The 26,955-nt window shown below is 43.5% G+C and overlaps 4 protein-coding genes across 6 annotated transcripts in view; 2 read left to right on the plus strand and 2 right to left on the minus strand.

Moving 5' to 3' along the window:
- The window catches only part of frmd4a (FERM domain containing 4A), a 96,437-nt gene extending 90,459 nt beyond the window's left edge, over positions 1–5,978 (minus strand). For both annotated transcript variants that reach the window (XM_084018463.1, XM_084018462.1), the window contains exon 1: positions 5,869–5,978. In XM_084018463.1, coding sequence (XP_083874589.1) covers positions 5,869–5,913 — 45 coding nt within the window. In that variant the 5' untranslated portion in view covers positions 5,914–5,978. The remainder of the gene's footprint in view (positions 1–5,868) is intronic.
- Positions 5,979–7,912: 1,934 nt separating this feature from the next.
- On the plus strand, positions 7,913–10,541 carry LOC311018587 (receptor-interacting serine/threonine-protein kinase 4-like). The gene is made up of 10 exons (XM_084017615.1): positions 7,913–8,032; positions 8,266–8,453; positions 8,578–8,896; positions 8,992–9,140; positions 9,227–9,276; positions 9,370–9,525; positions 9,637–9,719; positions 9,836–9,899; positions 9,989–10,060; positions 10,239–10,541. Exons 2-10 carry the CDS (start codon positions 8,299–8,301, stop codon positions 10,490–10,492), a joined length of 1,302 nt encoding a protein of 433 aa, XP_083873741.1. The 5' UTR covers positions 7,913–8,032; positions 8,266–8,298; the 3' UTR covers positions 10,493–10,541.
- Positions 10,542–11,764: 1,223 nt separating this feature from the next.
- On the plus strand, positions 11,765–18,291 carry impdh1a (IMP (inosine 5'-monophosphate) dehydrogenase 1a). 2 transcript variants are annotated; one of them, XM_084017851.1, is made up of 16 exons: positions 11,765–12,819; positions 13,261–13,359; positions 13,999–14,047; positions 14,670–14,771; positions 14,933–15,007; positions 15,121–15,327; positions 15,428–15,515; positions 15,627–15,826; positions 16,071–16,161; positions 16,260–16,355; positions 16,445–16,588; positions 17,164–17,305; positions 17,403–17,546; positions 17,623–17,706; positions 17,979–17,995; positions 18,125–18,291. In XM_084017851.1, the coding sequence occupies exons 1-16, from the start codon at positions 12,593–12,595 to the stop codon at positions 18,202–18,204; spliced, it is 1,845 nt and encodes a 614-aa protein (XP_083873977.1). In that variant the 5' UTR covers positions 11,765–12,592; the 3' UTR covers positions 18,205–18,291. The 2 variants fall into 2 exon arrangements, with proteins under 2 accessions (XP_083873977.1, XP_083873978.1); XM_084017852.1 differs by lacking the exon at positions 17,979–17,995 and having other exon boundaries at positions 18,125–18,273.
- An 836-nt stretch (positions 18,292–19,127) lies between these two features.
- prrt4a (proline rich transmembrane protein 4a) lies at positions 19,128–24,509 on the minus strand. The gene is made up of 2 exons (XM_084016885.1): positions 24,125–24,509; positions 19,128–22,620 (listed from the first exon to the last, which is right to left on the minus strand). Exons 1-2 carry the CDS (start codon positions 24,342–24,344, stop codon positions 20,507–20,509), a joined length of 2,334 nt encoding a protein of 777 aa, XP_083873011.1. The 5' UTR covers positions 24,345–24,509; the 3' UTR covers positions 19,128–20,506.
- Between the last annotated feature and the right edge of the window lie 2,446 nt (positions 24,510–26,955).

Genomic DNA, 26,955 nt, shown 5'->3' on the forward strand with positions numbered 1-26,955 from the left:
TTTGAGACAGACACATATATAATTTAAAGTGTTTAACCCATTAGTTGAAGCCTAACTTCCTTCCGGGTCATTTTACTATCTAGGTAAAAATAGTGTAAAGTAAAGCAAAGTAGAACCAGCTAGCAGTGGTGATTCTAGGAACTTTAGGGGTGCCGAGCACCCAATGATCCCAACATGTTCCCTTAAACAACTGTACATTTTAGCGGTATTTTGGTAAATTGTATTAACGTGAAAAGATAATGAGGTATAACGGGGTGAATGGGGCAGGTGGAAGAGAAAGTGGATCATACCATGACGTGGTTGGGGGGAGGGGGAGGTCTGTTGTATTGTTGTTGTTGTTAAAATATTAAGTAAACCATGTTTTTTTACCATGTTTAAACATGACTGTTATTTTTTTATATTGCATTCACATATGCAATATTTTTTAGGGGTGCTGGGACTCAATTTAGGGGTGCTAAGGCACCCCTGAAAACGGGCTAGATATGCCTGTGCTATGTATTACTTCTGCCGTCAGACTGCAGCTTCAGTTGGAAACATTTAATATCTTTTGGTTTATTAAAGAGAAACTAGCATTGGTCAAATGGGCAAAAAGGGAAGTGGAAGAGCAGAAATAGAAGTGCACTGCTTTTCTGCAGTAGCACAAGACTAAACTGGCAGAGAGTGATATTCTCATTTATAATTAACTAATCACCCATAACTTGTATGAAATGGAAACAATATATGCACCTCAAAATGACTTCCAGCAGTTATACAAGTGTGCGTTTCCATGTGGTTGTTACACTGAGACGTGGATTGTGGGTAGATTTAAAGGTGACATGTTGACTCAATGAAGCAAAAAAAAACAAAAAAACAAGAGAAACATCCAACACAAATTTAATGAATTTGTCCTAAAGAGGTAGATTATTATCGAGAAGCGATATCCAATCTTTAGATCTTGGCTGTTGCAGTGACATGAGCTTTACTATTTCTGTATTGAATATTTGGTCATCGCTATATATCTTTAGATAAGTACACAATGGTTGTATTCTTTTAAATTTTATATATATGTAGGCCTATAATGCATATATATTCTATTTTCCTGTCCTTTCCTTTTTCCTTCAATTCCATTGTCTGAAGAGAAACAACAGCTTGAACCCACCTAGCATGATGAGGTGTGTAAAAGGCATTCTTCTTCTTCTAATAATAATAATAATAATACATTTTATTTGTAATGCACTTTTCATGATTAAGAAAGATCTCAAAGTGCTAATGTAAAAGTGTGTATTTCCCTCTGCAGTAACTAGCGAGCTTTAGCTGACATCAGCAGAGCCAGCTCACATCACTCAAGCATGACTGTCCTGCAGTCAGACTGCAGCAGCTTTAGGAAAATTATTAACTGGGAAATTATTCTTATTTGAAGTATTTTTAAGTTACTGTAGAGAAACTAGCACTGTACAAATAAGCAAAATAGGGAAGCGGAGAGAAAGAACGAGCACAAGGCTTTCTTGGAAGACTATATGAAGTGGCAGGGTCCCTGCGTCAGTAGAAGAAAAAAACAATGAAATGCCATCTGTGCCTGTGCTTCTCATTCATAACCCACTAATCACCCATAACAAGGTGTAAACCGGTTCTGCAGCAGAACCTCCAGATTCAGCTACTTTCTAAAACCGCAGATAAAGCTGTGTGTTGTAAATGTGTACGTTGTTTTTGTACACCTTGCTGTGGATTTCAAAGTGTTGATTCATAGCATTTGAATGCGATGGAAATATTATGAGATGATTTGTTGGAACCGTGTGTTTGCTCCAACAAAATGCACCACAATTTCCACAGTTACAGTAAATACACACACACACACACTTACACAAAATGTTTTCTGCCTCTCCCCCTCTGCCATTGTTACAGGGCAGTAATCAATTATCTCAGTATGATGTCATTCTGCTAACCCTCCCCCATACTGTTCAAGCCTCCTCCATGTGTTCACTGGCTGCTCTATCGTAGCGTGCAACTGATCACAACGGAAACTACGATAATAATCATATTTTGTGAAAATAATCTCCAACACTGGGAGTAGGTCATGTTTCATTGTGTCACGTTTTTAAGGGATAAGCACTAATTCTGACACAAGTTAATGCACACAACTGTACACACACACACACACACACACGCTCAGGCATAGAGCAGTGATTTGATTAGCACTGAATGAATCCCCTGGCTTGATCACACTCAGTCATCTGGCCGCCATCCTCAGTGACGGGATAATTGAATGAGGGGAAGTAATGAAGAGACACGGACGCCAACATGAAGGGCAGCGGAAGATCTTTGTTTTTAGTTTGCTTCTCTTTCTGAGTGGTTATATATAGCTGGTACCCAAGATGACAGATCACCAACATGACTTCACAACAGGCAAAGTTCAAGCCACACACATGCTCTATTAATTGCTTTGGCAGGTGATGTCATCGACCACACCAGGGCATGTTTCATGCAGGAAGCAGACAGCGGAGCGCTAACATGTGCACTGCTGTATCACAGAGGAAGCTGCTGTTCCCCCCACGCTGTGCAGAGCAGGACCCTCCAGCAATATGAAGATAATCCACTTAGCTTCTGTGTGTGTCAAGATACCCGCTTGCCCTGCTTTCTCTCAGCAGTGTGAACACTGGGGTCCGTGTAACGGAGAGCAAAATGCACATTGATTGACTCTGCATTTTGAATAAGACTTTGACAGAACAAGAGATCTGCAAAAAATAAAACAAGATGAGCCAGAGCAAGAACATTGAGATATGTTTTATTCCCATTTTGACAGATTCATCTCCGTCTCAAATTATGATTCTATGTGACATCAGCATGTGTTCAATTTATGATAATTCCTGGATTAGCTGCATCAAAAAACGAAACCATCAGAAGGAAGCCTGTAATATTGGATAGTCTGTGTCACTGCTGTTGCCCCTTATGCTCATCAAAAGGTGCAAGTCTAAATTGCCTCTTTATAAAACCCATATTTCATTTGACTTTGTTGGCATTTCAATGATGTACATCGGGGCACCCCTCAAGGTCTATGCATCTTGGAGATAACTGCTCTTCCCTGAGCCCACATTAGATTGAAGCGCAAAAGGAAATACATTCAAGTCATCATATATTTCAGTCCGTTTCAGTGTAGGGGAAGGATAAAGCCGTGATAGAGATCTCACCAGTAAAGCTGTAGCAAATTCCATTGAGGTGAAATGATCCCATCTAGTTTGTGATCATCTCCAATATCAGATGGCAGCAAGTCCCTGTGTTTTAGCAGGAGACAGACTTGTTATTGATCTCTTCATCATTTCACTAAAACAGAAACCCACCAGCAGACAGACAGAGAGAGAGAGAGAGAGAGACAGAGACAGAGAGAGAGAGACAGAAACAGAGAGAGAGATGCTCTATTAAATCCACCCTATGGTACAGTATAGATAGATAGATAGATAGATAGATAGATAGATAGATAGATAGATAGATAGATAGATAGATAGATAGATAGATAGATAGATAGATAGATAGATAGATAGATAGATAGATAGATAGATAGATAGATAGATAGATAGATAGATAGATAGATAGATAGATAGATTAAAAATAGTCATAATATAATTCTCCTGAGACTCATTCATCCTTATTTTTCCTACCAGTCATAGTATTTTACTGATCTAACCTATTCATAGCAATACTAGGATACGAGCCACCATTTTTATACAATAGTCCCCCCTCCCCAGCCCAGTATTTGTCCTGTTTGTTGTAATTGAATGAGGCTACTTCCTGCCAAATTTAGCTTGACCTTGGCGAGTGAATCTCCATGAAGATTATTTGTTTGAATGTTTTATGTAGGTTATTTGTTGTTGTTTGAATGTTTTATGTGGGTTATTTGTTGTTGTTTGAATGTTTTATGTGGGTTATTTGTTGTTCTGTCAGTGCAAATTATTCTCATTAAAGCACCTCATTGTAATTACTACAGGAGATAATCACTCATTCACCTGAAATATTAATACAGACAGAGGCAGGAAGCATGATCAATATTAATATTGACTCACACACACACGCGCTAACTGCATAAACTCCCATTAATTATTAAGATAGGTTCAAGCTCTGAACTTGTCAGCGTGAATACGAATGCCATGGATTTTACGAACAAATCACTGAGCTCTGAAATGAGTTATCCTGCGTCGATCTTGTTCAGCCTGTATTTAAATGAAAAGTTCAACACGGACCAGATTTAAGTCATTTTATTCCTCAACCTTGGTGAGCTCAACAGCCATGAATGTGTACCAAAGAAAAACACCAATAGAGCCAGCGATGTCCATATTGAAGTGTTTTCTGAATGGTGAGAAAGTTGTAGATGAGTGTGATCATGAATGGAAGAAAGTGATGGTAAAAAGTATGCTTTTTCCCCCCCGTGCAAGCTGGGTTGACAGACAGCACATGCTGTCAGCTACGACAGTAAGAGCACTTGTAAGGGAACGCCCTCTATGCTAATGCTAACATATGCACAGACAGTGTAAAATGGAATCAAGGGACACCCGCAGATTAATCCATTTTTGTCTTTATGCCAAGATAAAAAATAAAAAAAACCTCTTGAAGAATGAGGCTATTTTGGAGGGGACCATTTGTGAAGGTGATAATATTTGTCACATGTGACTTTCTGTGGAGCTAAAAGCCCACTTTCACTTCCTCCTCCTTTTCTGACTGCTTTGCCTTCTGTTCCTGCCCTCATCACTCACATTTCCCTTTTCTCCTTTCTCCCGACGCCACGTCCATCATCTGATGCACTCTTCACCCACTCTGCTCCTTTTTACCGCCGCCTCTCCCCCGAGTGAGGTGCATGGCCTATCGCCATAGTAACAGACAGCCTTGACAGGTGGAGATAGCAGGTAGTGCGGCGATGCATGACTCCCCCTGGGACCGCAGAATGCCAACGCCATAGAATGAGAATGAGCAGAACAAGATCTCTCATACAAAGTCACCCTGCATACAGGGGTCTACTTTCAATTCATTGGAGCTGCATCATAAGAAGGCTCCATGCCTTATCTGTATTCTACACATGCAGCAAAGCCACATTTGCCATTGTGTCACCGTGCGGCCGGACAGGGGACAGAAAGGACTTCTATGGATTTCTGCCTGTAGTTTTTTTTTTTTTCACCACTGTCCGTGGCCAGATCTGAACCAGGCCAAACCACGCCAATCTGTTTCATGTCAGCGAGGGTCTGGCTCTAACAACATGCTACAAATCCTCTGTCATGGGCTGCAGAAAAACTGTTTTCGCTACAGTGTGTAATTTAATTGATTCAGTCTTGAAGATGGGAAATGACTGCATGCTGATGTCACACACACACGCACACACACACACATACACACACACACACACACACACACACACATACACACACATCCCTTTAGCAACTAATTTACATGCACCGCGCACAAATACCATTTCCGCATCCGTATAATAAGATTGTGAATAAATGACATCTGTCTCCGACATGCACAGACATGACGTTAATGCCGCATCCCAATGCCTGCAGTAGTCTGTGTGGGATTTCTCCCACACTTCACTGCATTAGTCGAACACGTGGAGGAGTTAGACAAAAGCTGCAGTTTCCTGAGTTGGATGGAAGAGACAGCCGTTTCTTTGGTACGGGGAAAAGCGGCTTTAGAGCCTCACAAGGAAGTTATTTGAGGATTTTGGGGCTTGTGGATGGTAGTAAAGGGGAGGAGCAAACACTCGACATCCTTTTTAATGAGATGAAAGCTCTGTTCCTGTGCTGGTGGCTGCATGCATATTTTGCCATGAGGAGAGAGTGATGAGAGAAAGAAACAAAGACAGACAGTAGACAGCGTTTGACGATACTATACCCGTCCGAGACTTACCATGAGCAAACACACGGCTGATTCAGGCATGAGTTGGACGGCCATGGCGGGATCCTCCTTATAGATTCTTGTGAAAGGGGAATGTCGCCAATTTCCTGGAGGGACTCTCTTCGTTGTCTTCTTCCTCTTATTTGGAGTCTTCACTCAGGAGGCGAGCTCACCTCTGTCCGGATGAAGTCCTTCGACTGGTCCTCCCACTCTGTCCTTAACCACCTCCCTCTATCTCACAGTCAGTGCAGCAGACAGCCTCTGGTCTCTAATTGTAATGCCACAATCCCTGGAGAGCCTGTGACTCCCCAGTCTCTCTGCGACTCTTCAGACTGTGCAGAAAGCAATCCTCCTTCCAGTTCTTTGATCTGAGAGCAGAGCAGACCACCCCCCCCCCCACCCCCCCACTCCTCCTTTCACTTTTAAAACACTCCCCGCAGACCCCAAGCCCACCTCCCCCAAACGCCTGTGACTCGGGCGCCTCCTGCTAAACGATCCCCTCCCTCTGTTGCTGCCTTCTGCCTCCCCGCTCTCGGTCTCTGCTTACAACACAAAGCGCATCCAGGCGCGCACATGGGTTCTTCTCTCCTGAGGCTGTCCCGTCGCCGCTTCACAGGATGTAACCTGCATCAGTGATGCTCCCCGGTCTAAACCCTCACCTCCGCTGTGGCGGGGAAGACAAGACGCTCACCTCACCTCTCCACTCAAATCCAGTGCAAATTGATCCCCTTTAGGTGGAACCTCTGCCTCGTGTGCCAGACAGTTTGACAAGGACAGAGGAGGAGGTAAAATATGCAGCCAGGAGGAGAGAGATGGAGTGGAGAGAGCAGCCCCTGGTGAGAGAGGTCCACACTGGGCTGAGCGTAAATGAGGGTGGGTGGAGAAGAGGGAGGGGAGAGAGCGATGGATACGCAGAGAGCGAGAGCAGACCGCGCCTATCGATGCTGGCCGAAACAGCAAGGCAGCATGGGAGGTGAGTAAATACACCTCAGCTCACTTATTGAGCAGGGTGTGCATGTATGTGATTTAGATCCATGGTAGCTGTCACGGTCACAGACACCTGTGCTCCAGACTGATTTCTTTTCAGACCAACGTTTGCCATTAATAATTTAGAGTGAAAACAGTCTCAGCGTGGCTTTTGTCTCGTGTGAGAGAGCGTTCAAGATAGAGAGATAAAGAGAAGTGAAAGAGAGAGATGAAGCTAGAAGGTCAGAAATCATGTAATCTCACGAATAATGAGCGCTGTGGCTGGAATGAAGGCTCAGTGCGATCGAGTACAGCACCAGCTCAGATTTAAATATTGTGAAAATATAATCATCTTCATCGTGTGACCATGCATGTGCATGTTTCTGTTGGTGGGTGTTCGGTTGGTACATAATCCCAGCATTAAACTCAAATTATTAGATTGAACCATTAAAAAAATGTTTACTAATAGTGAATAACGGAATACATTTTATTATTCATTTTATCAAAAGAACCTGCAGGTTAAGAACTAGTTGAAACATGTGTTTTTTTACATGATTCTACATGAGTAAATAAACTGTTGCCCATATTCTTTTTTCAGACACAATCCTCTGTTTATTGTTATTAAATGCATCAGTAATCACTTTTAATCAGGTGCAATGATTACATTATGTGTCACAATTACCCAGGTGAAGTTAATTCATGCATAACATTTGCTTTTGCCCTATTAAAGACAAGACATTTGCAAATTATTACGACTTTATGGGCGACCCTGTATATATATATATATATATATCGGTATATGAATATATATCACTAAAATATTTGTCTCACAAAATAAATTGACTAAACTAAAAAAACACACTGGAGGAAAACCACATTCACATTTATCTCTGAATCATCTGAATCTTTTTTTATAATATAAATGATGCAGTCTCAGTCTCAGCGAGATCAGATTGCCAGATTTGCAATATGTGTGTAATGTTTCTTACCACCACACCATCACATTCAGATAAATAGGAACCGAACGGTGTAACTTCCTCTCAGTTCAAACACGCGCACACACACGCGCGCGCGCACACACACTCCTCCCCTCTCCCCCAGATTCAGGCTGCCCAAAGAGCAGAGACGGGAAACTGAAACTTGGTTTGCCAGACTTTCGTGTGTGAACTAACTCTTGAATATTTGAATATTACACTCGAGGAGATACATGGTGAGTAGAAATACAGCTTTTTAACCGAAGATAGCCTAACTGAAGGGACATGTTAGAGAAACATGTTTACAGCCACAAGCCGCTCTAGCTCGAATGTCAGTGTGTAAAAACAAGTGATTATACAATGTTACACAGTGATAACAGCATAACGATTATAAGAAATACCAACGTCATTTAACCGCTCTATTTATGTAAAGCTGTTTTTTTCTATTGTTGTCCTTATTTTCGAATAGATTTGAGGTTGCCGTCCCGGAGTTCAGCAGGAGATGGCGCTGCTGAGCCACAAGACAAAGCCAATTGGTAACGACAGCTTGGAGGAATGGGAGCCAATTGGGTGTGGTGGGTTTGGTTACGTCTACAAGGCCAGGCACAAGGACTGGATATTTGATGTGGCCATTAAGATACTACGTGATGGTGTGAGGTAAATGTTACAAAGTTTGCTTTTTTTTTTTTTTGTAACTTGGATAACTATAAATCATTCATTCTTATTGGAGAAACTCTTGCTTTCTCTCTTATCCTTTCAACCACCCCCTACCTCGTTCCAGCCCCTCCGAGGCACTGCGTGACGAGGCTCACAACATGGAGAAGGCCTCCTGTGAGTTTGTGCTGAGACTTTATGGGATTTATGAGGGATGTCCGCCTGTCGGAAGAACATCCATGCAACAGGGGCTGGTGATGGAGTTCATGGCAAGAGGATCTGTTCAGTCCCTGCAGAAGGACCTCTCTGGCCCTCCACCGTGGCCCCTGGTCTTCCGCTTGGCCCATCAAGTGGCTGTAGGCATGAACTTCCTCCATTCACGGGAACTCATGCACCACGACCTAAAGCCAAGTAATGTTCTGCTGAACGTGGACCTCAACGCCAGGGTAGAGTGCCTTCAACCTAAACTCGTATGTTTACACTAGACATGAAGCTGATTTAATCGGTCTTTTAGCATCCGGTGTAATTTCTTTCTCCGCAGCTAGCAGACTTTGGTCTGTCCAGAGTTTCGAGCAGTGCTTTGAACAGCGACAGAGAAACAACAGGAGAGTTCGGAGGCTCATGCAAGTACATGCCTCCCGAGGCTTTTGAAGCATCATATGAACCTGTCCGTTCTTTCGACGTATACAGGTTAGACATTACATTAACAAGTAAAACTGCTGTATGGTAAAAACACTATTAACATGCCAGTGAAAATCTCTTTCTCTCCTGATCAGCTACGGCATCCTGCTCTGGTCCATCGTGACTGGGAAAGAGCCCTACCCAAGTAGGTATCCTTTATTTTCCAATCTTTTATTCAATGAAATCACATTTTACTGTTTGCATCTCTTGACGCACATCTTGATTGTGTCGCATGTAGTGGCTGATTACACTCGCGTGGAACTGAGGATCCCTTTAGGGGACAGACCTGTCTGTCGGGATATTGACCAGATGAGGGCAGAGGGGTTGGAAGAACTGGTTGGCCTTATGAAGCGGTGCTGGGATCACAACCCCTCCAACAGGCCGACCTTTAAAAGTAAATATTTGACTAATTTTCTAAACGATATACTTCAATCAAATTAACCTATAGTAAACCAGCTTGTCAGATATCCTATGCATGTAAAGTAAAACTTAACGTCTGTTTCAGAGTTCCTTAAAGACTATGAGAACATGTTTTCAAAGCACAAGAAGGGAATTCATGATGCGGTCGGTCAAGTCCTACAACGACTGGTACAACTCACATTTAAATGTAATCATGACGATGAAATATAGTGCATGTTAAAGGAACACCCCTAACTAGTTTATTTCTTTCTGTGATATATCGTATTTTCTCTCTTTTACTTCAGGAGTCCCCAACCAGTGACCAATCACACACAAGTGTGGCATTCAGTGTTCCTCTTCAGAAACCAGGTAGAGTTCAGTACCATTTGAGGGTGGAGTGAGTTTGAATCATTATTTCTCACTTTCCTTAAACATGATGTGTTTTTGTATTTTTCCAGAACAGTCAAAGTCAAATGTTACTGTGGATTCTGTCAGTATTTCAACTAGAATAATGAGTAATTCAGATAAAGGTGAGTATTTTTGTCACTGAACTGATGCACTATGTTGTGAAAATGAATTAAAGTTATTTTTTATATTAAAATATCTAAAATGACACAATATTGAAATGTATCAATCCCATAAAGTCACATTAATAATTGAACTATGTGTTTTATGTCAATGCTTTCATTTTTCTTTATTTCAAAACAGCAAAGTTTGTTGATGACAACCGGGCGAAGTTGATTCAAAACGTGTCTGAGGTAATGGCAATCACAGAGGAGCTTGGAGACATGGTCTACGGTGAGGCCTACTCATGGATCGAAGCTCAAGCAACAACACAGGACAAAGTGAGAGCGCTTTATCGAAGGACATTACATTCAGGAGGAGTCGAGGTCAAAGCAGCCTTCTACGACGCCCTCAAAGATCATCAGCCCAGACTGGTGGAGCAGCTCAGTAGGATTTAAGATTCCTGTTAAGAAGACCAAAGATGGAAATTAAATGTGTAACTTTTTTTTTTTAATTCACTTCATTCTTTTCCCTCAGTTGGCTATTTCTAAAGAAACTGGCCTTTCTTCCTTTTCTGCAAGAATTTGACTTTGACTGAATTCATATATTTAACTAATTTGTATATATATTGTTGAGATTTTATTACACTATAATTGTTATACGAGAATTCATGAATATACAATGAGTGATCAATGATGTGGATCCTCCCCCATTAAGAAAGTTCAAATTATAGCCCCTAGATAATGGCAGCTAGAACGACCAACAGGAGGTGACTGTCAGATACAGTACATCTACCGAGTTTGGCTCTATTAATTAGAGCAAAAGACTGTTGGAGCTCAGCACCAAGTTCTATAGTGCTGCAGCATCACCGATTTGATATTCAAGGTGAAATCATGGCGAAGAAAACCAACTCAATCGTACACGAATGCAAACACCGGATGTGTCTTAATGTTGTGACATCTTGTATAGTCCTGTAATTGTGTCTTTAAGGACAACTAGCTAGTGGTACAGCTATAGGAAGCTGTGCACTGTCCCTGTCAAATAAAAACATATTGATTATTTTTTATTTTTCCTAATTAAGATTTTTTTCAGAAAATTTTAATTAAAAAAGGGGCATGGTGTGTTTTGACGGGGTTATGGCTCGAATATCAGCGACAGACATGTTTGTCATTAATATTATGAAGGGGTGATGTTGCCTGTTTCCTCCAGTGGGTGGGAGAGAGAGAGGGAGAGGGAGACTAGGTAAGAGGCTTTTCTGGTTCAATCCCTCAGTAACTGTCACAAGCAGTCAGTCATCCAGTCACCTGCAGATGATGGTGTCGAGGGCGTCCCAGGCAACAAAGTTACTCTCCTGTTTCCGTTTAACGTACACGTTTATTCTTCATGACTCTCACACTGAATAATAGGGCGAAGTGTGAACTGATGAAAAAATAAAAAATAAATAAAGACAGTGTAAAGTACTCACAAACACTTTTCCGTAATATTACATATAACCAGTGCTATTCTCCACAGCCACTCTTCACTTAAGTATAACGAACCAATCACATCACATGTTTATTAGTCTCTCTTTCTGTCTGTCCCTCCTCCCTGTCTCAAAGGAGCAAAGCTGGTAGCTTAATAGCATTCTGGGATTTGACCTTTGTACCTTTGTGTCACCCCTGGCTCTGTCTCTTTGAGCTCTGCAAAAAAAACAACAACCCACTTCTACACCATGGTAATCCTCCGAGGGGGGAAAGTGTTCAAGTGTTGTCTTGACCCATCCTTCTCCTCCTCAGTGCTACTGCCTCACTCCACCCTACACACCCATCTCACCCCACCCCGCTGCATTAATGCTCCCAATCCTCTTTGTGGGAGAGTGACGTCTGCTACTGTCAGAAGCAGAGTTAAGCTCAGCAGGCAACGGAAGAGAACGGAGTGGAGAGAAGCTCCACGGATAGCCAAGCAGCACTGCATTCTGGGGCCTCCAGGGGGGAAAAATCTCTGCAACTCAAGCAGGACCTGACTTTCCTCCCCAGTGGCTTCTCGCAGCTCCAGCGGGGGGGGACCTTCATGGATTTGAAATTCGGTGTGCCAAGATAGTCGTGATCATCAACAGGTTAGCTCATAACTCTGTGCTCCTGCCTCAGGGCCTTACTAGCCTCACACTCCAGGGATGAGAGCTGACAAACTGGAATACAAACTCTTCCTTGGGCTAACAACGCTGTTTTAAAGGACTTTGTCGCTGCTGTTTCTGCAGTTTTACCGATTTTTTTGTAAAATCTTGTAATGCTGGCCATATTGGTTTAATTTCTGCACTGGGGACAAAACAGATGGCAGCTTCCTCCATGTCAGGTGTGTCTGAAAGGCATTCGTGTGAACAAATACTCAAAGCGTTGGGTGGTTACGAGTGTTTATAACCAAATAGCTATTTGAGTGTGTGAGAGCTTTGACTGTGTTTGTGTGTATGAAACAAGTCAGAAGTGCTTGAAGAGTTTGTGTGAGTGTGTGAGTGAGTGAGTGAGTGTTTGTGTGTGAGGTGGTGGGGCACTGTGGAGGTCGTAGCCCTGGATCTCCTAGAGATGGAGGGTCATGGCTATGAACGCTTTGGAGATGGGGAGAGGGACACTTACCAAATCGACTACCGGAGGATTGTAGGCGACATGGAACCGGCACGGCCACGCACCTCAAACAAAGATGGGGAACCACCTCATCCCTACGGCCACCAGACGCCCCACGGACACGGGCACGAGACAGCGGCCCAGCGATACAGCGCTACACGTATCCAAGCTGGATATGAACCGGAGAGGTCAGTCTCATACTGTGGCTCGGTTCTACCACCACACTGCACACACTGCAGGTTCATGCAAGCAGCTGCGTTTTGCTTTCCAGGAGTATTGGTCATTGGCTTTTACAGGGCTGTTTATCAGCTACCTGGGCAGCCAACCAAATCCTCTTACCTACTGTACTGCTGTCACAAGTGTAAAGAAAGTGTTTCCATAGACAAGGACGTTAGCATTTCCTGTCTCCGCTCCAACACTTCTAATAGGATCTGGCTACAGCTTGTGTGTGAGGAAGAGGTCACGAGAGAGAGACAACATGCAGGTTTTGCAATAAAACCAGACTAAACAAACATGTATTTGATTTTAAGCACTGTAGATGTATGGATGTATCTATTATGCTGTGAAGTACGTGAAAAAAAAGTGTCATCTATTCATTGTCATGTTTACACACTTGCCAAACGTTTCAGCATGGCAGACTACTTGATCAGTGGAGGCACAGGTTATGTCCCTGAAGATGGATTAACAGCACAGCAACTCTTTTCCATCGGCGACGGACTCACATACAAGTAAGAAATGCTAAACAAGACAAAAACAAATGAAAAAGATGTATTTTAGTGGCCGGATTTATGCTATGACACGCTTAACACACAGATGCATGCATGCGTTGTGCACATATAGATGCACATATTAGACTTATGCAATGTCTTCCATTAAATGTTTAGTAATATCAGTGATGACACATCTGCTTGGGTTTTTATGTGGAGGATTATCATGAGTAATACTACTTTCAAGGATGACTCTGAGTGGTGTCACAGACATTAAAAGCAGTGTGTGTGAGTGTTTTGCGCACATATCAGTGCGTTAATGGGTGTCGGTGGAGTTTTCCTTAATGGAGGCTATATGCGGGGTTTATCAGCGTGTAGAGGGATAAATGCAGACCATTTCAGCGGGCTGAACGACAGATTATGTCTGCTCACTGTCAGCTAAGTTTAATAAACCACTGCTTTGTGGGAATATGATTTTTTTGCGCTACACAGTTCACACACACACACACATACACACACACACACACACACAACTAAAGCTGCATTATTGTTGTTCGTGGAGGTGATTTTTACTCGTGATAATGTTTATTCATGTATTTCATGCCATGCTTTTCCCAGTTCCAAAGATGCTCACATGTGTCTGTTTCGTCTCTCCTCCAGTGACTTCTTGATCCTCCCTGGTTTCATAGATTTTACTTCTGATGAGGTGGTGCGTATCACAAGCCACACACTGTATGCTGTTCCCTGGTACACAGTATATTGTTGATGTTTGTTTGTTTGTTTGTTGGTGATGCACAAAGGATCAAAACCATCAATCACACAACTCTTTGGGCAAACATAAACAGTGTTTTTCAACTCTGGCATGTCATTCCTTTGGGCTGCAAATAAGTTCTTGTCCTTGGCCTCAATAGAACAATACAGATAATATCACACACACATAGACAGGTTTTCCTGTAACCCTTGTAATTAATCCCGTACTCTTATTGTTCCTCAGAGGACACGGTTGTTTATTTGGCTTGCTTTGCTTTTGTCTTTGCAAGCTCTGCTGGGACATTAAATTAATTTTCATGCCTCGGTCACATGGGTTACTGCTGGATAGCAGGTGTTCAAAACAGACACACGCTTACGTCATGGAGGTGAATTCAACAAGTTAGCCTCTAATCTGATTCGTAGGCTCATTACGCTGCAAAATAAAAACAAACCTCAACAAAAACTGTGTTGCCTTGTGCTGCAGCTTATTGTTAGATCATGAGTATGTTATAGCATAACATGTGTTTATCTGGTGCTTTAACATAATAACATCTTATTTCTGTTTCCCTCCTTTTTTAAAGGATCTGACCTCTGCATTAACAAGAAAGATAACCTTGAAGACACCTCTTATTTCATCTCCCATGGATACAGTCACAGAGTCATCCATGGCCATCGCCATGGCAGTGAGTAGAAGCCCTGCGTCACCTTGCACACACACACAATACCAGATTACGCACTGAGCTTATCATCAAGTGCACAAGGACACTGAAGGCCTTGGATACATTTTCAGTGTTATTTCATCAATTCATTCTTTCCTCACGTGTCTCTGATTGGCCGGTTTCAGTTGATGGGTGGCATTGGAATAATTCATCATAACTGCACTGCCGAGTTCCAGGCCAACGAGGTGCGCAGAGTCAAGGTAACACGGACCAAGTCACCCGTAACACTGTAACGCCCATTCTTTCACAATCAGACAAAAACAATATACACCGAATGGCCTCTCATCATTCAACACTTTTTTGCTCTTGCCAGAAATTTGAGCAGGGCTTTATTACAGACCCGGTGGTGATGAGTCCCCGAAACACAGTGGGTGACGTGTTTGAGGCAAAGACGCGACACGGTTTCTCTGGGATCCCTGTTACGGAAACTGGCAAGATGGGCAGCAAGCTGGTGGGCATCGTCACCTCCAGAGACATAGACTTTCTGTCTGAGAAGGACCACGACAGACCCCTGGAGGAGGTGGGTGTAGAGTTGATGTGACACAATAGTGCAGCAATTACATGATGTCAGGTATCTGAGTGGTGAATTGATATACATGCACTTCACTGTTTTCATTCAGGCAATGACAAAAAGGGAAGATTTAGTTGTTGCACCCGCCGGAGTCACCCTAAAAGAGGCTAACGATATACTGCAACGTAGCAAAAAAGGTAAATCTGTGAAGTAGGTCACGCTACAGTCGAGCAAAAGTAACCCAGTAACTCACACACTTGGGCTTTTCTCCTTTTGCTGTCGCTCATTTTACACTCTGACTCTGCTAGGGAAGCTCCCCATAGTGAACGACAGCGATGAGCTGGTTGCAATCATTGCGAGGACCGACTTGAAGAAGAACAGAGATTATCCTCTGGCTTCCAAGGACTCCCGCAAACAGCTGCTATGTGGAGCTGCTATCGGTACGAGGGAGGACGACAAGTACCGATTGGACCTCCTCATGCAGGCTGGGGTGGATGTGGTAGTCCTGGTAGGTTTTGACTGGGGTCTGATTCGGCTTTTGGTTGGTTTTGATTCCAATGGCATAACACACAACAGACAGGATAATGATCAGCCTCTTGATTCAGATAGGATGAATGTGGTCGCTTTGAGGTTTTCTTGATTATCCTTCTAAACATGAACTGCGTCAATTTACATATTGATTGTTTTAAAGTAAAGAGATACAGTATCTGCTTCATCTCTTATTGAAACTCTTGAACTCTTTTGTGTAACAGGATTCCTCCCAAGGAAACTCAGTGTATCAAATCAACATGATAAACTACATCAAACAGAAATATCCTGAACTACAGGTAGTTGGAGGAAATGGTAAGCTTTCCTCCTGTCTCAGAGCTTTAACCTCCCTCTGACCTTATTACCTCTGATTCCCACATTGAGCTCTTTTCTCTGCATCTGTCGCCCTCTAGTGGTGACAGCTGCTCAGGCCAAAAACCTCATAGATGCTGGTGTGGATGCCCTGCGGGTGGGCATGGGGAGTGGCTCTATCTGTATCACCCAAGAAGGTATGGTGAAGAGTGCAAAAAACAAACAAACTGCAAAATAGTTTACATGTGATGAACCTAAAGCACAACGTTGTGCTCTTCCTCCTCAGTGATGGCATGCGGCCGGCCCCAAGGTACATCTGTGTACAAGGTTGCAGAGTATGCCCGGCGTTTTGGAGTGCCAGTAATTGCTGATGGTGGCATTCAGACTGTTGGACATGTGGTGAAGGCTCTGGCCCTGGGAGCATCTACAGGTAGTTTCCTCAAGTCTTACACTTCTGTCATTTATATTTGAATCTGATTATGACATAGAGCAGGAGTCAGGAGGGCAGTTCTAATGCTGGCACAGTTAGATTTTCTTGGAAGTCCCAGTGAAATGGAATATATGAGCAGTGTGCTGTTACAAAGGGGATTTAAATCAAATCATTTTAGATTGGACAGCTAAAAATTGGGCAGGCTTAGTGGTGCAGGGGTGATGCATTTCTGTAGGCAACCCCGGAAGTTAGCATCTCACTGGTATCCACCACTGAAAGCTAATGGGATTTTTCCATTGCAGAAAATAAGCTCTGTGGCAAACACAAGTTTATGACGCCTGCACATATTGTTCAGTAAGATAATCTTCACAAATGAACCAGTTTTATGATTTTTGCAACACAACGAGGCTGTGAAGGCCGACTAGTCGGTGAACTGATGTTATATAGTTTAATTGAGCCACTTGATAGCATCCACCTTTTAAAAACTTCAATCAACAGGTTACATATTCAAAATAAAGCAGCAATCAGCATAACGTCATCCTATTTATTTTGTTCTCTCGTATTTCTGCCCTCAGTGATGATGGGGTCGTTACTCGCGGCAACCACTGAAGCTCCAGGAGAGTATTTCTTTTCAGATGGTGTCCGTCTGAAAAAGTACAGAGGAATGGGCTCCTTGGATGCCATGGAGAAAAACAACAGTCAGAAACGTTACTTCAGGTGAGGGAGTGGGTTTACAGAGGCATAAAGAATAGTTACAGGATGTCATGATGACACATTTATCTCATACTGTGTAAATTGTGGTTCCCGCATCCAGCGAAGGAGATAAGCTGAAGGTGGCTCAAGGTGTCTCCGGATCGGTACAAGATAAAGGCTCCATCCATAAGTTTGTTCCCTATCTCATTGCTGGCATCCAACACGGCTGTCAAGACATAGGAGCCAAGAGTTTGTCCATTTTACGGTAAATGTGAAATCATGTGTAAGTGTGTACGTTTATGTGAAGGCTTTTGGCTATGAGCTGTGTGTCTTTGCACCAGGTCGATGATGTACTCTGGAGAGCTGAAGTTTGAGAAAAGAACCATGTCTGCTCAGATGGAGGGAGGCGTCCACGGCCTCCACTCGTAAGTCTGACCCCTGACCCCCTGATCCCCGGCTTCTGACCCTTCCCACCTCCTCTGCAACCCTCTATTCTGTAGCCCCCTTCCTACTGTATAAATATTTCGGTGAAGTCTGTCATCATCTGCTGCCTCTCTGAATATACAACTTTGACTTTATAACAGCAGACTTGTGTTCAGAAACCTTCAGAAACCATTTAAATGGAATGTATGTGTGCCTAGCAGCATCAAAATGTGTCTTCTCTCTTCCTCTTTTCTTACCCACGCTATCACATTAGCTATTCTTTTGTGCCATGTAAGTACATCCATGTTGCTATCACAACTCCATCTTCTTCTTTCATTCATTCATTCATCTCCATCTAAGATTGCTTTTATAGTGGTGAAATCAAAGAAACGCTCACACCTTTTTCTTTCTTCCATTTAGTTACGAGAAACGACTTTACTGAGGCGGGAGGAAGAGGAAACACCCGGGCGGGACTGAATGTTCGACCCCAGCGGCTATGAGCAGATGCGCCCGGCACATGTGATCAAACAAGCTGCTGCTGCTGTCCAACATTACACACTCTAAAATCTGACACTGCTTTTCCGTGTCTTTCCATCTTTCTCTTTTCCCATCTCTGACTCCCATGAGCTCTTTAGCTTTCTTTCTCCCGCCCTGGCCGAGGTGCATTGGAGGTAATGTAATTACCTGATCCCTTCCAACAAGCCAACGGATGTTATTAACTACTTTAGGAAGAGCTTATCCTTGCTGATCTAATAACAGGCCCATCTCCTTGAATTTCACCCTGATTCAAGGGAGTAGGCTACACAATATATATATATATATATATATATATATATATATATATATATATATATATATATATATAATCTTATGGAGGAAATCAGGCAGTCAGATATTTTAGTTTCAGAATGAAAAGAAGAAGCAGCAAGCCTTTGGCATAATGTTTTACATTTTCAACATTTTATTCCAATAAAAGAGAAAAATTAACACAAAAGTTAAATAGATTCATCATCAGCTCACTCCTGATGAATGTTGTATAAAGCTAACTGAGCTAGGAGGAAACATCTACAAATAGTACAATTGTGCTCTCATTATCTTCTTACTACCCCTGAAAATGTGTCTGTTACATAATGGATACCAAGCTCTGATCACACTGCATGTAATGTCACGTCTAATTGATGAGTTCTTTGAATGTTCTGCTGCTGTTGTTGCAGAAGAGACCAAAGCTTAGCATCAGCCTTAATTCACATATTTATAATAAGGAGCGCTTTATGGGAGCAATCATGTGTCATCTCACTATCTGTTCATTTTATTTGGCAGAGAAACAGGACACTATTAACACTTAACATTTCAGTAATCTGGTCATATTCCATACAGCCCCAAATTGGCTCAAAATGTTGTGATCTTCCTTAACTTCATTTAGCAAGAACCACATTATTAATTAATTACATGGCTATGAATGTACATAATACATTATAGTTCTTATTTTTACATTCTAATGAATAGTTGTTTGTCTTTTTTCAGGCTCAGTATTTAAAAAAATGAAATGGTGAGTCAATGAAATAGAATGATGAAGTCAGGGGAGAAGGGTAGTAATAAACCATTTTCCCAGGCTAGATTTATTTTGTTATAGAATTGTAGAAAAAATATTATTATTATAATTATTATTATTATTTCAAGTTACTTTTCATCCATTTTAAATGTGATTTCTGGGAGGTACTCAACATCTTTGGTATTACATATGTTGGTCTATGATAAGCAGTGGATCTTAATTTTGCTATAACATGCAATCAAATTAAGGAGATATTGCACTGGTTGATCAAGTTATTTGACAGTTTCTTACTTTTTATTAATTTCTTACTTGAGGTTACAGAAAATAGACATTTTCTTCTATCACCCACCCAGAAAATGACTTACTGTAAATAGTATTGCATAAATAAAGATAATTTTGACAAGGGCATTTTGATATTGTTTTAATATTTCTGTTACCTCCAGAAAAAAAGTGTTATTATTGTCATTAGCACTAGAGGATATATTCAAAATGTAACCACTTCATTTTTCCCTTTCATCCTTTCACAAGTGTGTCCAGAACTTATAACCGCAGTGTCACAGTTTGCCACCCACTGAAAAAATAAATCACAATAACACTCACATGGTTGACTAAGCAGGCAATACAGAAACATGGAGGAAAAAACATAAACTGTGTATGTATGGATTTCCCTTGAATTCCCAAGTTGATTACAACACACTGAAATCAATTATGAGAATCCTGTGAGGAAAGCACTACATGCCAAAATGTGTGTTGTTCCCATTTTCCATATGGCAAGTGTATCCATACAATCCCATGGTAAGGGGTTTCAGAGCTTTTCTCATTATAAGCTTAGTCCTTCTGAGCATATCTAATTTATATTATGGAAAAGTACATCGACGATGTTTGAGCCCATATTGCTTGTCCAGTCACTATTAAAGATGGCTCTCCTTTACTTGCATATCCCTTTCATTTTTTTCTCTGCAGAATAGCTTCAAATATCACAAATCATGTCAGTGATACAACTATTACATCTGAGATGAGCCGTGATAAGGACAGTCATTAAAATCAAGTTTGGAATATACTGTATATATAATATTAACAGGACAGTATTTATAGAAAATAAGCTGGGTCTACATATTGTATCAATAATGTCCATAACCCTTTCATTAGTCCAGGTAATTATTTTCCTGTGTATAACATTGATGATTTGCAGTTTAATTCCTCCATCTAACCCGATCACAGTCTGATATTTCTGTACAATGCCATGCTTTCTACAATTCAATGGTGTCACTGCAAATACTCAGAGTGTCAATTTGTTTGCACACGTTGACAAACTCTGCCTGTACAGCCACATCCCATTCCAGCTGTTTGCTTTCACTCAGGTGTTTGGTCCCTGCCAGCCGGCCAGATCCGCGACTGTCCTGGGAGGCTAAGCTCAGGGTTCGGTAACGCCTGTGATAAGACAGGTGGGGGATCGCTCGTGGGAGGCTGCTCGGACCAAAGTGTTGACCTCTGTTGGCCCACGAATGCGAGCGCAGCTTTCCCGTCTCCTTGGGATTGCTGCACAGACCCTGGGTCGAACCGGAAACGCTCGCTTTCCAATCCCATTGCTCTGGTGACACTGGTGATTTGTCGTGAGACGTCAAAGAGCTATGTGGCTGGGGTGGTCTTGAACTGGACAGGGCGTCCTTTTGATCCACGTCACAACAGGAGGCGGTTCGGTAGAGGGCATTTTCCACAGAGCTGGGCCGTGGCTGTGATGCACCGTGGCTAGGAGAGTTCAAAGAGAGGCTGGAAGACCCTTGAAGGAGTCTTGGTAATCCAAAGATACTGTGAGTGAATAGGGATTCACTAAACAGAGCCTGGTCAATGCTGCGGGACAAGTTGATGGGAGACGGGGGCCGCAGATCCACAGTCGAGTCAGTCTCCACTCCGAAGCTATCCAGTGACGATAGCTGAGACTCAGCTTCATTTTTAGGCTTGTGAGGTGGGCTAGGGGGTGTCGGGAGTGGTAGTGCAGTGTTCCAGGTTTTGTTGGACGTGGGGACACAGCCCAGCCCGTTTCCAGGAGAATCCACCATTGAAAAAAGAGGAAGAGCTTCTGACTGTCCCTTGGTGATGACATCACAGACCACCAGCTTTTCCTGCGTACCCTGGGTCCAGGCGTTGTGAGAGGAGAGAACAGGAGGATCAGCGGCCCCCTCAGAGGGCAGGGTGAGCCCTCGTGAAGGGGAGCTGCAGGAGAGGCGGGACCAAGATCCTGGCCGGGGAGGAGTTATGGTCTTTACAGGGGAGTTGTTTTGGCAGAATAGAGGGTGTGAACCAATGAGAGACAAACCTAGACACACCCCGACCTCGCAGAGCCTGCAGCCTATCTGGTAGCCCCACCAGGGCCAGGGCTGGAACCCATAGCCAGCAACCCCACCCAAACCAAGGGCATGCAGGATCCCATACAACTGGAGGCCTCCACACCCTAACAAACACAACGAAGCCCCTACTCCAGCTCCTGCTGCCCTGCCCCAGTCCTCCACGTTGGCAAAGGGGCAACGAGCAGGTCGCATCACTTCAGGAGATCCTCCACTCTCTCCGCTGTCGTTCAGCCTGTAGACGTGTTTAGTGCTGCACTGCATGAAGCAGTAGAAGATGAGGTAGGAGCACGAGAGAAAGATTGTGAGACATACAAACACACCCTGAGGGAATAGCAGGATCACAGAGGGGAGGCTGTGGAAGAGCTGGAGCATGCCAACGCACCCCAGAGAGACCAGAGAATAAAGCAGGGGCATACACAGCAACAGGGAAGGTTTGGGCAAGGCTGAGAACGAGGTGGAATTGGCAAGTGGGAGAGAAAGATGCATGCGTGTGCGCAAGGAAAGGAGGAGGAAGGCGAGGGAGAAGGCTGAAATCAAGCAGGGGAAGGGCAGCTCAGAGAGCAGCAGAGAGCCCAGAGGAGGGAGACGATCTTGGTGATTGTAGGCGTCATAAAGCAGACAGAAGGCTTGGATCCCTGCAAACGCTAGGAGGAACAAGTGCAGCAGGGTGAAGTAGGGGCTTCCCGGGGGACACCGGAGGGGCAGGCCCAAGAGGCAGACCACAGAGATTAGGCCAAATAAAGTAAAGACAGACCCCAGGCCATAGACATGTGCTTCCCACGCAAATCCCCATGTGGCCAGAGCAGAGTTCCAGTCTGAGTACAGGGGGACGAAAAGGGCAGGGCTGAGAGCAAGAGCGGGGCGCAGGGAGTCATCGGGGGTTAAATCATCTGGGTAGGTGGTAGTCCAGGACTGGTTTGGTGTTTTGCAGGATGTGACGGATGTGTCTGTGTTCCCATTGAGCAAGACTGTGCCACTAGTCTTTGAGAGATGCAGGTCATCATCCTTGGAGTCATCTGAAAAGCAAATACAATAAAATGAAACACTACCAATGTATCAACAGAGAATCAAAATGTCGACATAATTGAAAGTGTTTAGCACCTGCGGAACATCAACATGTAGCCTTGTCATCACGAGCAAGTTATGATGATGATGATGATCTAATTTGACGTATCTTTAATGAGTACAAGCCAAAGTAAATTATATCCACAGTCTTTACTGTTCAAAAGGGGAGCAAGGGAGAATGAGCCATGAGTGAAGTTAATCCATAATAAAACAGAGCAGGCTTGTGACTGGGAATCTCTAACTGGGTCACAGAGAGAGTGGGAGCATGAGGAAATAGTGTAGAGAGAAAGATGTGTGTTGATTAGCCAGTATTGACCTCGTTGCTGTTCTCATTCTGTGTGGCTATTATTAAGCATGGCCGAGAGGTGGTATACTATCGTTAATGTTGCATCCTTTCTACGATGCAGAAGGATTTAACTTATCATATCTGACGATGCTTATGTAACCAATAAATAATGTATGTAAACACATTCTCTTGGTGAAATATCATTCAGAATAGTATGGAGCCATCGGATTCATTCAAACAACTGGTTAAAACTGGTATGTGTCCTATTTCTGGTCTGGATTGTGTCGATGCAGAAGCAGCAAACAATGAACAGATGCCTTTGAAACAAGGGACTGTGATGCCAAAATACCATTATAGTAGACTTTATAGAGGTTTGAATGAAGATGTCAGATATGTTTTGTATGTTTCTGTTTTATATGTGTGTGTGTGTGTGTGTGTGTTTGTGTGTGTGTGCATTTTAACAAAAAGCGCCCTAGTTTCAGAAATGGTGTTTTATTGATTGCAGAATAACTGTAGATGCTTAGGCAGCTCGAGGAAGGGTAAGTTATGTCAAAGCCCTTCTCCCTCGATGTTTGTGGACACACATCATTTACTTTGACAAGTGAGTGCCATCGTGTGTGTGTGTGTGTGTGTGTGTGTGTGTGTGTGTGTGTGTGTGTGTGTGTGTGTGTGTTTGTACTGTAAATACTGTATGTGCAGGTGTGCTCCACATTAACCTTTTGGGTGTGGGTACTGGTTAAATGTTTCTACATTAACAAAGATAGCGGAGGGCTGAGCGGCTGAATGAGAGCGAGAGAGAGAGAGAGAGAGAGAGAGAGAGAGAGAGGGAGAGAGAGAGAGAGAGAGAGAGAGAGAGAGAGGGACAGGAAAGAGAGAGTTGGGGAAGAGTTATTTTTGAGGAGAGTGATAGCTTGGGGGATTGAAGGGAATCAAACCATTCTGTGAATGTAAAACAATTGTGTCTGCAAGCAGAATACATATTAGGAACACTGCAGTCACACAGACTGGACTGTCTTGTAGATTTGATTTTAGGTATTCAATGAGGGCAATATTATAAATCCTAACCACTGGCTATAGGGTAAACGTGACAAGCGTTATCTGTGATTGCTGTGAGGTTAAGTAAATGATGGATGCTCTATATACATTACATTACATTCAAGGAGTCCTACCTTTATCTGCCTCCATGCTGACAGCTCCTCTGTGTATATTACGACCTGTGATATCAGTCAATCCATCTCCGGTTTCTTTCACAGGACTCGTGGACCATTCCCAACTCCCACCTGGTGGAGTTGTGGGCTCAGGGCTGGGCCCAGGTCCAGCAGACATTGATGGGTCCTGACGTGATGGAAGTGAGCCAGACGGAAGAAAAGGTAACTGACTGTCAGTCATGTCATTCAGCGAGGTTGGCTGATTCTCCCCAGTCTGTGTAGAGTGCAACCTGTTTGTCTCAGCTGACTGATACACTGTTTCTTCCTGAGTAGGTCGAGGTGGTACTCCTCCCGGTGAAGACTTTATTGGTTGGGTGCTCTCCTTGGAGGTGGCATTTTCTGTATCCGAGGGTCTGGATATGATACGTTCCTTCTCATTAGGATACAACAGAGATGTTTCTGCGCTCTCCTGTAAATCATCGTATTCGCCGATCACACCTTGTCTGTCTGATTCCTCAGACGGCGATAAGGGCCGATTAACAGGTAGACCCAGGAAGTCTACATTCTCAGTCCCAAACATGGGATTCCCGGGTGCTCCACCAGATCCATGAGGTCTCTGTGGGGTTGGTGTGAGACGCTGCACTGCCGTGACAGTGTCTGGCCGTTGTGTTTCCTGGACATTTTCTCCAGTGAAGGCTTTGGCGTGAAGCGAGAGAGGCGAGGAGAGGGGGAGAAGAAGATAAAGATTCCACAGAAAGAGCATGGCGAGGGTCTACAAACTCCACCGCCAACTCACATGCTGCGGGTTTTCAGGTCTATCGTCCAATCACATGCCTCACAGATCTTTAACCTCAGGTCTCCGGGGATCTCATGCTTCACACACCTGGAGGAAAGAGAAAGGTAAATCACATTCGAGGCACAATCGGTGCAAGGACCCATCAAACGTTGTGCATTTCCCGGATATCTGCAATAAATAGCTGGAATTGAGTACATAAATGCTAACCATTCTCATTTAAAGCCCTGTGACATATACACAGCACAAAGTGTAAATATGCATTCATTACAACAGCATGAAGAGACATAAAGTACACAACCGCATTCTTGTAGCTGGTCTCAGTTCGGTTTTCTTACCTCATCAATAGCCCACTCTGCTGCAGCCCTTTTTAAACATGTATGCTCCTCCGTGTCGCTGCATGCCTGCAGTCTCTCTCTCTCTCTCTCTCTGCATATAGCACTCTGTGTCCTTTCATACTCCCGGCGCTGTGCCCCTCTTCTCTCCATCAGTCGACACACGGGACAGACCCCACCTCCTCCAGACAACCCCCGCTGTCCCACTCTCTGCCGCTGCACTGGTCTGACAGTCAGCGTGACTGGTTGCACAGTCCCGTCCCCCTAAATCAGAGGCACCGTCCACACCACGCTCAGGGATCACCTCTTACTGCTGTTCCTGCTCTTCACATGCACAAGCGCACATCCTTCTGGCGTGCACCGTGAACTGTGTGTGGTGTTTCGTGTGAGAAGAAGAGGATGAAAGGAGGAAGACAAGCAAAAGGCATAAATATGACATAGGGGTCAAAACACACCTCGTCAAACCATCAAGTAGGCAGCAGCCTGCACTCAACTAACCAGTGCAACAGATCGATTACATGCTATTGAGTTGAATTTACGACTGATGCTGTGCCCTTCCTCTTAAAGTAGCCGTCGCTCAGTTTGTGTCACAAACGGTGCAAGAAGCAAGAAATACTCTTTGAATGACACGCATGCATAATGCATCATCATTGTCACTTGTGTGCATATGCACATAACCAAGAGGATGCACTTTTTATCACGCTAACCTAAAGTCTGTTAATACCTCTTGTGACCTTGTTGCCATGCCATTATTGTGGCAAGAGCCTTTGACATGAATGAGCTCTCTCTCTCTGATGGTGCCATGTTACTCACTTTCTTTATCGTCTTCTTCACGTGTGCCGTTTTAACCCAATGGGGGAAATCCAGCAGTCTCATGGCCTAATTCAATTCCCAAGGACGGTTCTAAAATAGACACTGGTCCACATACCTTTGGATGCATTTAGAGTCAGAGAGTTTAAACCATAGTCACACATCTGTGTCGTCTCTCTGTGTGACTGTGGGAAGCATCTGAAATGTTCTCCGTTGTTGAATTAGCTGGACGTGTGATTTTTCAAGCCAGGATTATTGTCGCATCGGCATTCCGCCAAATGCACATTGATTCATTTTGCCATCCAAAAAAAAGAAAATGTAGATAAACACGGATCAAAACTCCACCACAAACCGATCTGCCAAACATATATTTAGCACAAAACACAAAGACATAAAGTCTGCATGCCAATAATGATGTTGGCTGTGACAGTAAATACCACAGCCAGCAATGAAGAGAACAGTTTACCAGCTGTCACCTTGCCTCTGCACAAGCTTTTGCTTGCAGAATATAAAAAAAACCTCGCCTTTGCTCATAACAGTGGGATTTCAGATTAACATACGTGGCCACAGACTGAAAGACGGTGAGGGCTATTTCAAATCATTTTCGACAGTCAGTCGGTGATGAAGATAGGAACTTCCCGAGGGGTGTGATTAACCCGCCGTCTGATGAGGACACAGGAAAGCACCAACCCAGCCGGAACTAAAGGGACTGGAAAGGAACAATGACAGGCCAAACACATGAGCTCAGTGAGGGACACGGCCAAATTATTGCCGCCTCACACTTGCTATCCTAATTCATTGGGCAACTGGATTCTGTTTAGACAAGTCATCCTCTAACAAGACAATGTCAGCAGGGATTGGGGGGTCCAGCTGGGAATGTGGACAGTCAGGACAAGAAACAGAAACAAAGCTGC

Source organism: Eutrigla gurnardus (assembly GCF_963514095.1).
Source record: "Eutrigla gurnardus genome assembly, chromosome: 9".
Classification (NCBI taxonomy): Eukaryota; Metazoa; Chordata; class Actinopteri; order Perciformes; family Triglidae; genus Eutrigla; species Eutrigla gurnardus.

Coding starts and splice junctions, on each gene's coding strand:
- LOC311018587 (XM_084017615.1), top strand. CDS start 8,299: ATGGCGCTGCTGAGCCACAAGACAAAGCCAATTGGTAACGACAGCTTG. Junction 9,900..9,988: donor TGTTCCTCTTCAGAAACCAG/GTAGAGTTCAGT, acceptor GTATTTTTCCAG/AACAGTCAAAGTCAAATGTT. Junction 10,061..10,238: donor AATGAGTAATTCAGATAAAG/GTGAGTATTTTT, acceptor ATTTCAAAACAG/CAAAGTTTGTTGATGACAAC.
- impdh1a (XM_084017851.1), top strand. CDS start 12,593: ATGGAGGGTCATGGCTATGAACGCTTTGGAGATGGGGAGAGGGACACT. Junction 15,328..15,427: donor ACGACAGACCCCTGGAGGAG/GTGGGTGTAGAG, acceptor GTTTTCATTCAG/GCAATGACAAAAAGGGAAGA. Junction 15,516..15,626: donor ACTGCAACGTAGCAAAAAAG/GTAAATCTGTGA, acceptor TGACTCTGCTAG/GGAAGCTCCCCATAGTGAAC.
- prrt4a (XM_084016885.1), bottom strand. CDS start 24,344: ATGACTGACAGTCAGTTACCTTTTCTTCCGTCTGGCTCACTTCCATCA. Junction 22,621..24,124: donor CAGCATGGAGGCAGATAAAG/GTAGGACTCCTT, acceptor TTTGCTTTTCAG/ATGACTCCAAGGATGATGAC.